General features: G+C 36.5%; 1 protein-coding gene and 2 non-coding genes across 3 annotated transcripts; all 3 read left to right on the top strand.

Annotated features, from left to right (window-relative positions):
• The first annotated feature begins 4,397 nt into the window (after window positions 1-4,397).
• LOC113660679 (contactin-associated protein-like 2) lies at window positions 4,398-14,155 on the top strand. Its single transcript, XM_027174350.2, has 4 exons — window positions 4,398-4,551; window positions 10,503-10,655; window positions 11,015-11,086; window positions 11,177-14,155. Exons 2-4 carry the CDS (start codon window positions 10,619-10,621, stop codon window positions 11,374-11,376), a joined length of 309 nt encoding a protein of 102 aa, XP_027030151.1. The 5' UTR covers window positions 4,398-4,551; window positions 10,503-10,618; the 3' UTR covers window positions 11,377-14,155.
• trnai-aau lies at window positions 12,310-12,383 on the top strand. The gene has a single exon. It is a non-coding gene; the product is annotated as a tRNA-Ile (tRNA).
• trnai-aau lies at window positions 13,844-13,917 on the top strand. Its single transcript has one exon. It is a non-coding gene; the product is annotated as a tRNA-Ile (tRNA).
• Window positions 14,156-14,814: the final 659 nt, after the last annotated feature.

The raw sequence follows: 14,814 nt of genomic DNA, 5'->3' as shown, positions 1-14,814 counted from the left end.
CAACCAGTGAAGACTCAGTATGCATGGAAACTGCATGGCCTGCTGAATAAAGAATGTATATAAGGTGTGACTTGCCTTTTTTAATATCATTTTTAATCCATTTATAAAGCCATATCAATAATGTGCTGCATAAACCAAACACATAATAACTGAAATCCATTTCTGGTTTACTGATCCAGGTTTTTCAACTTTTTTACCATCAGATACAGATGTTTCTCACTCGAAATTATGAAATTGTTTGAGTCCAAATCCTATTTATTTAGGTCTTTGCATTTTAACACACATTGCAGATCAACTTTCTATACATTTGGTGTATAATAACATGTAATGGATCAATATACAGTACAGTTTCAGTGCTCCAGCAGGTGGAGCCAAAAGCCAATAAATTGACCATGCAGCGTTCAATCACCTGAAAAACACTTTCAATCTCTTGTAATGGTAATGTTGGTCATGTAAACTTACCAATCTCAGTAATGGTAATAGGTATATTTTTAATACAGAAGATTGTATAAAGAATAATGATACAAATTTGTACACATGATCTTTGTAGAATTTTGTCTTTTTTTTTATTCTAATGTCTTGTTTACATGACGATTCTATGAATTGCTCAGAAGTTATTGAGTAGTTTGACAGTAAAAATAGTGCAAGTTATAAGACAATTCACATATTCTGTTATGCATTCACTAACGTGTTTTTGTTTCTGTAGGAAGATATTACACATGGACTGTTCTTCTATCAAGAGATGTTTATTTTGTACTCTGCCTGAAGCCTACACAATCTTCCTAACAAAATGTCCTTGAGAAGTGCATTTTCTTCTTGAAAAATCAGGCAAAAATATATAATTCTTATAAAGATATCAAAAACATTTGCGGTTTTAACCCAGGGAGGATGGGTACGGAGGGTAAGTATGCTGGGCTGATCTGGGGTTTGGTTCAACCTTAACATGCGTAAAAGCATGTCACTTGATGGAAACCCATGAAATCAATATGACATCAATGAAATCACGAGTGAAATATTTCAAATACAGGTTTTGAATGATTCTAGTAAATAATCTGTGAAGAGAAACCTTGGGGTAGTTTTTAACTAGATCATATAGAATTAATGGTAGGTTACTAAAAATTACCTGTAAATATATTATGTGAGAATTTAATAAAAATGTCTCACAAAAAATAGACAATTTCAGCCTAAAGTAAAGGCATTGTGTCAGCAGCCTTACTACACAACAACTAAAAAGTTATTATCTACATTATGTGTACTTATTACAGAAATATAGATTGTATCTCAATTAGCTCTCTAGCTACATAGGTAGTCAGAGAGAGACCTTAAAACTGAATCTGACTCACTGATTGAGATGTACTCATAGTTTTGAAAGTTTCATTTAAATTATAAGTGTGAACGTGAACAAACTTACATGATTTTTTTTTGGTTTTCACTCAAAATGTGCAGTGAAAAAATTAAAGATCATTAAGCTTTCCACATTCTCAGTCTAGCATTCTGAACTAACCATTATCACTTCCAGCATATTTAGTTACAGCATATCAAACAAACTACCTGAGCCAGCTAAACTCAGTGATCTATTTGTCAAGTTAAAGAAAATGAAAATGGGTCTTTTTGTGAGATTCTGCTGTAGTGTGCTGTAGTTTTAATGCCATGAATTCCCTCAATGGTCTATAGTGAAATTTATATCTCTGAACCAGATATTACCCTTCTGTAAAGTAAGTCTTAATGGTGCTAATCTCGAGAGAATCCATACTGAAGATAACAGATAACCATTTTATCATATTGTCATAATGGACCTGGTCTAAAGGAATTTCCATTTATCTGAAAGTGTTCTTAAGTCTAAGGTCATATTTCTGCTGCGTGGGAACCTTTTCAGGTGCCGAGCAAGTTTTCCATGAAACTCAGAAATTTCCTCTACCTATTTTTATATTCTCAGTAGTTTCTACTTGACCGATATATAAAGTAAATTTTCTTAAAGGGGAACTGCAGCAAGCACTAATAGAGGCCCTTAGGGTCAGGAATCAGGCTACCCCATGCTCTCTCTATGTACACTTTAGGTGGAGCAGGAGCAGTGCACATGTGCTTAAATTACAGTTTTGCCAGGTTTGCTAAAATTAAGCAAATAATCCAAATGAAATCTTACACATTTTTGCAAACATAGGCAAAAGAATTAAAGAGATTAAATATTATTTTCTTTGATCTGCATGATCTTCTCAAGATGCTCAAATTTCAAGGTTCTTTTTGTGGTTTTTGAAATGTAGATCTGATGGAAATGTTATAAAGATTATATACACATTATGAAGGCAAACTGAACAGCCATATCAAATATATTTCCTTATTCATTCAATACCATGTATTTCATGGTGACAATAATGTCCCTGTAATGGCCACTTCTATTACTACAGTGAAAACTTAGATGCTTGTGCCTGAGGACATGTTCCCTTTGGAGTAAACTGAAAAGCTCTTCGGTTTTGTGGCATATATGAAATGAAAACAGAGGCAGTGCACATGAAACCTAGCCCTACTTTTCTAATAGCATCTGTGACCTTCACAGTCAAGAAAATAAAATAGCACTGTGTCTTGCCGATGTTCGCACGACAGCCCCAGGCTCATGAATAAAACGCATTACTCCTTGGTGTTCAGTGTTGGAGGCATACATCAGGGCTCATGGGTCTTCTGTAGTAACCCATATACTGTTGCTATTTTATCAGTAAGTGTGACATTTCATGGTGATATCATAGTATACTTCAATACAACAGAGATAATCCCTCCAAGGTAACGTGATTAGAAAGGTATGAAGGTCCAAGAACAGGCTTAACTTGGGTTTTATGTCAAAGTGGTCTGAATAAGCCTCTCACTGAGTATCTCATCTCATCGTGTGATCTCATCTTGTTTTTACAGTCCAATTGAAACCCCCCAAATGATTATCAGGGTAGATGTTAACTCAAGGGATCTGAGAAAAATGCTGCTCGTCAGTGTGGGTCAAGGTTGTTCCACCCTTCTTGAACACACAGAGCAGTACATGAAGAGAGAGAGGCCTTCCCTGTCCTGCTTAAGGTCCAGTCCACTGTTTCTCCTGACTGCATCCACGGCATTGCTAATTATTCCTCTTGCCATTACAAGGATCACAATTCTTTCTTCTATAATCAAGGATGTCACACCACCAGTCTGTGAGAAGGAGCTCTCAGCGACCAGCAATCTTGAAGACGAATACACTCAGTCCATCCATTTATATATTTTCTCTCCACTAGGTGGTCCTACATCATCTGGAAACTTTCCCAATTTGGTTTCTGTGTCCTGTGTACTTACAGTATGTTCTATCTTATCATCCACTGGCAAATTTCAATTCAAATTCTCAGAAAAGTACTACTGAAATTTCCTGGGTGTGTTCATAAGGATGCAATGTATCGAGACCTGATGAAGTCCCAGAAGTCATTGCAGCAAAAAATTGGCAGATGACAAAAGCCTGAGCCATAATATGACCAATAATTTAGAAAAAAATGGTTTTGATATATATGTTTAATACGTTTGAGGTTGTTGTCAAGTCAATTTTATTCCTCAGAATTATTTTAAAGAAACTTCTCTTGCTTTCATTTTAAGGTAAATCTTTAGCTACGTTTCCAGTTAAGGAGAGGTCGTGGTTGCAGTGAACTTATTCCATTAAGATAATCTTGTAAATAATGTTTGTCATTATGCAAATGTTGCAGTGTTGAATTTATCGTCGAAATTCTCACGATTTCTCAGTGAGGTATAAGTGATGTCCTCTTGTCCTTTCAAGTTTGTTCTTTCAAGTTTGCTTGGCAAGACTGGTCTTCACATGGATGTGAGTCCATTCTTTGCTTTCTTACATTTGAGGAACATGTAACTCTCAACATGGAAGAATTGTTGCACACTAAATTTATATTGTGCATTCTGAAAACTGCAGCAAATAAGCAATTTCTGAAATATCAACCTTGCCCTCTCAGCAAGATCTGAGATCTAGTGTCTTAGTGCGTGTATATCATCAACCTGCCAAATGCTCCGTGTGCATATAAAAATGTATAAATCATGTCAGCATAATAGTATTGCATCTAGCTCACAAGAGAGTGCAGATCCTCTCTGGCTGCTTGGACTGGCATCTTGATTCAATATGTCTGGTCCATCTCAGACCTCTGAAAGCAGGACTTGCTTTGTAAATATGTGTTTGTATGTTTATTTGTGTGTGTGTGTGTGTGTGTGTGTGTGTGTGTGTGTGTGTGTGTGTGTGTGTGTGTGTGTGTGTGTGTGTGTGTGTGTGTGTGTGTGTTCTTAGTTAGTTTGATATCATCAACTGGTGGAGAATAGACTCCAGATCCGTGCTGTAGGTACATCCACTTTCCAGGTTTTCTTCCAGCTGCTGAAGCTGAATGGGAACACGCGCAGACACACACTCAGACACACACACACACACACACACACACACACACACACACACACACACACACACACACACACACACAGGAGCTGCTGAGGAGGAGAACAGAACCGCACAGGTTACTCGAGAGGTTGTCTTGCTACAGGCCAGCAGTATAGGTAATGCTCTATTTGTACTGTATCATGATTTATAATGATGATTATTTGTGATGCACATCATGTATTCTTGGATGCACCTGCATTGCTTCTCTGTGTATCATTGGATGTGTCTGTGAACTAATGGTTTGTGCTGTTGGTGTGAAGGATTGCACTGCAGCTGTCCTGTGTGTGTGTGTGTGTGTGTGTGTGTGTGTGTGTGTGTGTGTGTGTGTGTGTGTGTGTGTGTGTGTGTGTGTGTGTGTGTGTGTGTGTGTGTGTGTGTGTGTGTGTGTGTGTGTGTGTGTGTGTGTGTGTGTGTGTGTGAGAGAGAGAGAGAGAGAGAGAGAGAGAGAGAAACACTGCATTCAGTGATAATATTTATTTTATAGATTTATCCATCTTTCTTTATTATTGCATTCATGCATTCAACGCTGATTTATCTTTCTCTCCACCTCCATCTCTGTGTGTTCTCTGATCATTGTGGATCATTTATATATAATTTACAGACAATCCATTCATGCTTGATGAGGCAGCAACACCCAGAATTTTTTTCCCTCCCCCGTGTCCTGATAACCTGTGTGTGTGTGTGTGTGTGTGTGTGTGTGTGTGTGTGTGTGTGTGTGTGGGTGTGTGGGTGGGTGGGTGTGTAGGTGTGTGTGTGTGTGTCTGATAAAATGAACAGTGTGTAAATGAACAGTGGTGATGACTGGGGTGACACTGAGACTCTGCGTTACTCATTATCGCTTCCTCTCTCACACTTGCTTTATATTCCTACTGCATAAACTTCCATTTGTTTCCATGGCAACCCTTTGGATCACACCCCCCCTTTTGAACCTTCCTCTAGTCTCTGCTCCCCCTTTTCACCTCTGCAGTGAGGACTGCAACAGGGTTTTGTATTATTAATTTTTTATTTTATTGGTAAATGTGAAAAAACATGTTTGTTTATATTGGGCTTCACTATAAGTCACAGTTTACTAAGTTACTAGTACTAATCAGATGAAATTGCAGTCTCATTAATGCAGCATAATTTGCTGCTTTGTCTTTTTATTATTAGGGGACCAAGCACCAGAGATGCATCTCCACCCTATTGCATGTAACTGTATATTTCTACTCTTTATTATATATATATATATATATATATATATATATATATATATATATATATATATATATATATATATATATATATATATTATAATACGTCAATATGTTACGCTATGGAATCCTACAGAATGCTTTGAATGCTCTCTATGAAATTTGGCACAGTGATAAACAACACTTCTTTACTCTTTACCTTCACAGTCATTTTAGTATACTTTCCCCCAGCACGTTTGCGCCACCAACGGGACGAATTTGTTCCTAAAGTAAAAACATAATTAAAAAAGTTTAGACTTGAATTTCTAAAAGTACTGTTTTGTCAAAATCCAACTAAGTAAAACCAGTTTTCTTTCCTTTAAAGATACAGACTGCTTGTATTTTTACTATATGTGGATATTTTAATCGTAGCATTTATCATGTGTCTAATAAGAACAGACACAGTAAATGAAATAGATGCATTTTAGTGCTGTTTATTTGATCTTGAAGTCATTAATATATGCTGTAAATGTTGCTTGAATTATTTTCTATTTCAGTGTAATATCTGATTCAGTGCTCCACTTGACATATCGACCACGATCGGTTTCTTAGCTTTTGACCTTGAATCTTATTAAACCACCATTTTCACACCCCAGCTGCCTCAAATATAATCAGAGCTTAGACATACAAATGCAATAACATATTATTAATGTAGGGTTTTTTGTTAAAGCCAGAGGCACGCATTTTTAAAAATGTCACACGTTATACAGTAAGTCTGCGTGTAAAAATCTATCGGTGATTGGTTTATTCTACACCACTGAAGTCTTAATTCAGATTGATCAAGAAGCGGGAGATAATCCGAGAGCTGTATTTCAAATCACAGAATTAATGTGTTGTCGTTTCTATAGTAACAATTCGTAGGGATTTGTATGTTAGCCGGTGGTCACTAACAATGAGGTTTGTTTATTAAACTGAATGAGAATCAGATTTTTGCTGGAGAATTTACACAAACAAACTGTTTTATCGTACATTCGTTTATTCAGAATAACATTCACATCCTAACAGAAATTAAAAAATCTTGACATATGTACAGAATCCAGGGATAGACGACAGACAGGGGGTTTATTAATGAAACCACAAAACCTATAGACGCAGCTCTCAGCTCTTAGCTCACATAAAAAATCATTACATACTGTATGTGTCTTCACTGGTTGGAGTTTAAGTGAAGTTTAAGGCACAACAATAAAAAGAACCTCTATGAAATTCACAATTTAATGAAATTACCTTGACCTTGAGCACAAAGAAATTCACTGTTACCAAAAGTTTTCTAAATATGTATTTCAGTTTGCCCTTTAAAAATATTAAGACACAAAGACTGATATGAAATGAAGACTAATTATTGAGTTAAAACTGTAAAGAAATGGAAGGAGTCTCGAGTGTCAGTTCTCTGTAACTCTACTTCCTGGGGTTAGTGATATACCATGATACATTGCTAGTTTTGTTGGTTTGTTTTAAAAAAAATATGGCTTATTACCTTCATGAGAGAGCAAAAAGAGAGGCTGGTGAATTTATCGCTGCAAGTCTCCAGTTGTACTATGAAGTTGCCTGGAGGTGGTCCTACTACAGGTTGCCAGGTTAATAACGCAGTAGGTGGTGCGAACAGAATTCCAAATCACTTTTCTTGCTGTCAAAATTAAAACGCTGTAGAGAGGATGGACGATGGTACAATGTAAAATTCACCAGTGTTAATATGCATCATATTATACAAGATGAAGGAGATGCAATGTGTGAAGAAAAACAACTCATAAATTTTTTTTTGTAAATTTTCAGAAAATTCTAAGACAGCACAAGCACCTCACCTCTAAGTATCACTTAAAATGCATAGGACATTAATAATATTATTATATTACAATTAGGAAAATTCCTTACATTTTAGTTAATAAAACTTAATGAGATATAAGTCATTAAATCTGTGCTGAGAGGATAGTGAGCAGGCTGATAACTGAGGCCGGGATGGATGGATGGATGGATGGATGGATGGATGGATGGATGGATGGATGGATGGATGGGTGGATAGATGGGTGGATAGATGGGTGGATAGATAGGTGGATAGATGGGTGGATAGATGGGTGGATAGATGGGTGGATAGATGGGTGGTTGGATAGATAGACCTATGAATAGGTGGATGGTTGGATGGATGGATATTCTGATAGCTGGATGGATGAAAGGTTGGATGGATGGATGGATGGATGGATAGATAGATAGATAGATAGATAGATAGATAGATAGATAGATAGATAGATAGATAGATAGATAGATAGATAGATAGATAGATAGATAGATAGATAGATAGATAGATAGATAGATAGATAGATAGATAGATAGATAGATAGATCTATGAATGGGTGAATAGATGGATGGTTGGATGGATGGATGGATGGATGGATGGATGGAAAGGTTAACCAAATGAAAGTACCATTGGATACAGAATTCTCTCTCATTATTTCATAATAAAAGCACTATTTATGTAGATCTAAACAGATGCGCAGGGAATTTACAGAGTAACATGATGTTTGTTTATTAATGAGGCATGACCACAAATGAATATATTGAAGCCCCAAGTCAATATTAACTATGTTGTGGCTTCTAATTTTGTAACCTGAACCTGAGACTTAATATGTTGTGGAATTAATCCCATGGCCTCCAGTGAATTATTGGGTGAGAAAGCAAATAAATAAATAAATTTGCATAAGATGAAGTGACTCCATTATGTCTTTATGTATCATTCAATGATTGAAGTGCAATGTTGTCAGTCATCTTCATGCTTCTTGTGGCCACACTGATCAAATTCAATCGATACAGTAGTTTACATGACTTGAGTACTTTGTGGCCATGAATGCTGCTTAAGATCTACTTCTTTTACACAAAATACATAAGTCATGGAAACTATTGAATCGTATGAATTTGATCATTGTTGTCACCTTCATACTGTCTAGCAATTTCTGAGGTCCTCACATGCATTTCAATGAAGCCATCTAATACCACACAGTGACCTCGACACTGAGCGAGTGTTTTGTCTGGCCGGTTGCTATCTAGAGATTGTGCTGCTTTGCACTTATACCTTGATTCATTTGCATTACTATAACATGCTGGATAGAAGGAGAAAATATCTGGTTTTTTTGTTCTTGTTGAATCTCAGCTACTTATTTCATACCTTATTTATAAACTCTATTTTTATTGCAATTCTATATTTATTCTATTTTTATGACACGAACAGTCTAAAAATGTGCAATGTTCCTGTTATCATTTACATTAGCACTTTCTTGAAGGCTTTTCTGAGTGAGTATGATTTACATTAATCTGTCACAAAACGCTGACACTGGAGACTCCTTTGGAAAACAAAACAGTCTCAAATACATACACCATACTACAGAAAACAAGTGTGTTAATATAAACGTTTGCTTCAACATCTTCTGACCAATCAGAATTGAGAATTTACCAGCACTGTGATAAGATGTATCAAATAACACTAACAACGCTAATAACAGCAACGTTCTAAATTTTATGTAATGCCAAAGCAAAAAAATCCTTGTCATCTCATAGGGTTTGACATTCAACACATGCTTGTGAGTGTGATGTGATCCAATGGTGCACTGCAGATGCTCTTGTGTGTACAGTGTAAAAAAATGTAAGCTTACCTAACATACCATGGTGACTCAGTGCAGTGCAAAGCGCAGTGATTTAATCCTTTGTATCAGATACCATGTCTGCAACGTGATATCTGGACAATAAAACTCAGCACTTTTGTTTCTTCAGTCTGAGGCAGATGAAAAAGCATTTCTACTGATTAGCAGCTCAGGAATGGACAGCAATTTACATCGTTTGAGGATCTGTACCGAATCGAATCGATAAGTGGCCACTGAAATTCAAGCCCCAGCCTTAAAAATAGTTACTTTATGCAGGAGAAATGAAGCACAGAGCAGCGATAATGCAGTTTATTCAGGACTTGTTTTCAGTAATTAAAAATCGTTCTTAAGAATCGATCAGTTTGTGTGTGTGTGTGTGTGTGTGTGTGTGTGTGTGTGTGTGTGTGTGTGTGTGTGTGTGTGTGTGTGTGTGTGTGTGTTTGTGTGTGTCAATGTGCTTTGAGAAAGAGAGACAGACAGAGAGGCCAAGAATGTTTTTTTATTATTGTTTTTACATTTATTTCTTAAGATTCCAATGTTAATGATTCATTTCTATTCTATCATTTCTACGTTTCTATGTTTCTGTATGTAAGAGGGTGTAGATATTACACTTGTGTTGTAAATAATATGTTTATTACTAAAAGATTTTCTTCTCTTTGCCATAATGCATTGGCAATACTCTACATGTATATGGTAGTGTCAGTAAAGCTTTGTTTGAGAGCAAGAGAATAATCAAAATACCGTGATTATTGATTTTTAATCTGGTACTGCATGAACCCATATGAGGTCAGTGTGTACTCAGACACTCTATTAGAAAATCAGAGAGCATGAATTCTTTTAAAAAGCATTCCTTTTAAACTGTAATGAGTGCAGCACAGCATTCCTATTTCTAGTGCTGTTCATGAGTTTGTATGGTTTTCCTCTGGGTTCTCTGTTTTTTTTTTTCCATTGTCCAAAAACATGCAAGAAGGCAAAGTAACTACACTTGAATGGTGTAAATGGTATCCTCATCTGGGTTGAATTTTTGCTGATTTTTATGACAAATTCTTCATGAATCCCCAGTTATTCAGTGTGATTTATTTATTATTTGCATTTTGGGATAAACAGATTATCCTTCAATACTGAGGAAAACCATGAAAGAGACAATGAGAGAATATTTTGGTGATGGCTACACTTTATATCCCAGCCCCTCTGTTTCTTTATGTCCTGCAGGAACCGGTCACACTGACTGCTTGGATTCATTGGGACAGCTTCATAGACTGTGCAGTTTAACAGCATCGGCTCTCTGAAAGCCCAACTGCGGTGCTTCACCTCTCACCGTCTCAATAATGTCAACCGCCACTCAACCCTGGCACCGGAATGGAGGTAATACACAGGTCCACAAAAAAAAAAAAAAAAAAAAAGCTGTAACATTACAGAAGACAAAATGTTTTAGACAAATATTCAAATATTTTTTTAGACAAAAATGTTGTGAAAGACAAATATTCAATTGTCTTTCACTGAATAAAACTGAAAGATTAGGAAACAGGTGTTTAAATCTGCTATAGAATAAGTAATAACAGGAACTAACTTGTTTAACCTGCAGGTGTTCAAGAACATTGGTTTTAAGGGATAAACCCTGTGGGAAATATTCTAATTGGAAAATAATAAACTCTGGTGTGGTAACAGTAACTGTTTGTTATGTGTTAATAAAACATATAATGTTTTTCTGTTGATGTTTTTAGATGTTGGTTTCCCATTCAACGAGGAGAGAGTCATATCAGGCGGGGTGAACAGGAATTCAGCAATAATTGGAGGTATCTCATAAAGATCTAATCTTGTCTTTCATAGAAATCTAAATTTTCACAGTTATGTCCACGTAACCTTATAGTTCCTTCTTGATTTAGGCATTATTGCTGTGGTGATTTTTACCATCCTGTGCACTCTGGTCTTCCTGATTCGCTACATGATACGCCACAAGAGAACACACCACACAAGTGAGTCCAAAGAGGACGAGCAGTCCGAATCAGTTGACACGGCTATCATCACCACTGAGCCCAATTTTACAGAGACCATCGACGAAAGCAAGAAGGAATGGTTCATCTAACAGAATGGGGAACATCCATCAATTAAAAAAGGATCAATACATACCACCCCCTCCCATCTTTTTCCTTTCTCTATGTATACCTCTCTATCGCTCTCTCTTTCTCTCTGTTCCTCCCTCTCTGTCCTCTGTCTCCCCCTGTAAGCAATGGTTTATAAAAGTGCAGCTGTTGCAGGATAGAGCCAATGGGGTGGGCGAGAACGAGGACTGCAGTTGGATCAATGTCCGCAGGCCTGGCCGTCTTCTAATTTAGATCAAGATATGGAGAATTTGGGGAAAATATATAGCTTGAAGTTTGGATGAGTGGGAATGTAAGACTGAAAATAGCACCTTCTGTGTTGGAAGTAATCCACATCTTCTCTGATCTCATTAACTACAATATCAAATCCTGGTGTGGTTGGAGTTAGAAAACCTGATGTTGAGAATTTAATGAAACAACACTACTTCGGTCATCACTGTAATGAACTGTATTAGTGATGTCTTCATGATCTATGCCAGCCAAACATCCCTAAACAGCAACGGTGGAGATAAAGAGCTTTATGTTCAGACCATTGAAGGATGAATAAGCTGAAGGCACCATTAAGAATGTGGCTAAATCCAAACAACAAAAGCACAACGTTAAATAAAGCTTCTCATAAAGAAATGATGAAAACACTACTCATGAATTGCTTCATCTATTTACACTCACATAGTACTGTCACTTTTTTCTTAATTCATTATCCTTTGTTAGCAGTGCATATGATCCCTTTTTAGATTCTATGTGTTTTTTTTTTGTTATCCTTCAATTTCATGAAGTAGGCCTACAAACATATACAAGAGTTTATAAACTGTATGAAACATTTTGTTTCCTAGACATGACACAAGCCAAATTCAATAGCCGATATGTTACAATGTTCCTTTAAAAAACCCTATGACGTTTTTCTCGCCTTGCACAGCGGCCGGTTAGCTCAGTTGGTTAGAGCGTGGTGCTAATAACGCCAAGGTCGCGGGTTCGATCCCCGTACGGGCCAAAAAACGTTTTCAGCTGCAAAACGTTGTCTACATGTAAATTATTTCTCCTGACAAATAAACTAGAAGGAATATTATCACTAGCTGTGCTCCAAATTAATTGTTAACAGGCGTTAATTGTGTTACTTCATGTGCTGTTAAGCAAGGTTTCTACTTCCAGAGTAAAATCTTTTTAGCTATCGCTCACAGTCAGACGATATCTTCCTAGTAAAATTATTAAGTTACTGCCCTGGCTTGTCAGCTCCGATTTTCTCTCTGCAGTGATGATTCTGACCATGTGTAAGACAAATACAACAACATCAAAAACAAAAATACACTCCAAAAGTTTCATTGGCCTAAAGGTACCACAGCTCCCCAGCATATGTACCTGTCAATGTTGGCCGGCTACTGAAGTAACTATGTAAAACTCCATTTATAAATTATGATGTAAAATCTTAATTGGAGTAAGATCTGGTAATTTATTGGGATTTTGTAAAACACTTAAACTGCTTTTGTTAGTATGCTTCTTTTGCCCTGAACCCTCACCAATTTCCCGGTCAACCATCACCACTATGCTTCATATGTGCATGAGATTTCATTCAAATATTGTTCCACATGTTTGCTGAGTATCCAGCATGTCTTTTTCCAAAATCCAAATAGGATTTCATATGATCACTCTTCCATAAGGCCCTGCTCTGTAGAGCATCCAGTCCTCTCAAGCTGCTTGAGAGTTACCTTTAGATGCTCATTTTCATCCTTGACTAATATCCACCTTAAGTGGTCTACCTTGCCCTGATTTTGGTTGATGGCTTTGTCTGGAAGGCAAAATTGGTGTTTCATATTATTTCAGTTGATAATCATTGATCACAGGTTGTCCAAAACAAAACCATGTGGTGTGGTTGGATTTAGAAAACCTCATGTTGAGAATTTGATGAAACAACACTACTTCGGTCATCACTGTCCTGATAATGAACTGTATTAGTGATGTCTTCATGATCTATGCCAGCCAAAAATCCCTAAACAGCAACGGTGGAGATAAAGAGCTTTATGTTCCGACCACTGAAGGATGAATAAGCTGAAGGCACCATTATGAATGTGGCTAAATCCATACAACAAAAGCACAACGTTAAATAAAGCTTCTCATAAAGAAATGATGAAAACACTACTCATGAATTGCTTCATCTATTTACACTCACATAGTACTGTCACTTTTTTCTTAATTCATTATCCTTTGTTAGCAGTGCATATGATACCTTTTTAGATTCTATGTGTTTTTTTGATGTTATCCTTCAATATTGTGAAGTAGGCCTACAAACATATACAAGAGTATATAAACTGTACGAAACATTTTGTTTCCTAGACATGACACAAGCCAAATTCAATGTAAAATGAAATGTTATTGAGTTATATCTAGCCGATATGTTACAATGTTCCTTTAAAAAATCTTTAGCCACCCATTGACTTTTTTCACGGCCTGCACAGCGGCCGGTTAGCTCAGTTGGTTAGAGCGTGGTGCTAATAACGCCAAGGTCGCGGGTTCGATCCCCGTACGGGCCAAAAAACGTTTTCAGCTGCAATATGTTGTCTACATGTAAATTATTTCTCCTGACAAATAAACTAGAAGAAATATTATCACTAGCTGTGCTCCAAATTAATTGTTAACAGGCATTAATTGTGTTACTTCATGTGCATGTCTCTGTTAAGCAAGGTTTCTACTTCCAGAGTAAAATCTTTTTAGCTATATCGCTCGCAGTCAGACGATATCTTCCTAGTAAAATTAAGTTACTGCCCTGGCTTGTCAGCTCCGATTTTCTCTCCGCAGTGATGATTCAATAAATACAATAAATACAATAAATTACAATAAATTAATTGCATTACATATTAAAATGTCCTTATCCTGTGTGGTATTAGGAACAATTAAAAAATAAAATTGTTGCTTAGAGCATGGTGCTAATGAAGACAAGATCCCGGGTTCGATCCCTATACGGGCCATCGATAGTTTTCGGCTGCAATATGGTGTCTACATGTAAATTATTTCTCATGACAGAAAGAAACAAATGGCTCCTACTTAAGAACATTAAAAACGAATACTAACATGTCCGTGGATATAAATATGTCCACACAAATTTCTGCTCCTCTCTACCCATGTCATCATAGTGCATTAAAAATTAAGAAAACTTGCTAAATGTGTTTGTTAAGGTTTCCACCACAACATTTCAAAATTATGCCCCTATTGGTCAGTTAGTTCAATTGGTTCAGTTGTGGTGCAAATAACCAAGGCAAACAGTTTAATTAATGGCAGGAAAATTAAAGCATACTGTAATACCTAAAACTGTCACCTAGGTTAGTTTATTTATATCTGCTCCAAAACCTCAACTGAACACTTTAATATGAAATGTCTACAGTAAAATCATTAAGTCAGGTCAATACATATTATGTTAATGTAGTGTGTAA

Source organism: Tachysurus fulvidraco, chromosome 7 (assembly GCF_022655615.1).
Source record: "Tachysurus fulvidraco isolate hzauxx_2018 chromosome 7, HZAU_PFXX_2.0, whole genome shotgun sequence".
In the NCBI taxonomy this organism is placed as follows: domain Eukaryota; kingdom Metazoa; phylum Chordata; class Actinopteri; order Siluriformes; family Bagridae; genus Tachysurus; species Tachysurus fulvidraco.
Note: the sequence above shows the minus strand (reverse complement) of the source record. Positions and strands in the feature narration are given on the sequence as shown.

What these genes read in the sequence shown, in the direction of transcription:
- LOC113660679 (XM_027174350.2), top strand. Translation starts at nt 10,619, where the DNA reads ATGTCAACCGCCACTCAACCCTGGCACCGGAATGGAG. An exon ending in ACCCTGGCACCGGAATGGAG is followed by an intron (nt 10,656 to 11,014) that starts GTAATACACAGG and finishes TGATGTTTTTAG; the next exon opens with ATGTTGGTTTCCCATTCAAC. An exon ending in GAATTCAGCAATAATTGGAG is followed by an intron (nt 11,087 to 11,176) that starts GTATCTCATAAA and finishes TTCTTGATTTAG; the next exon opens with GCATTATTGCTGTGGTGATT.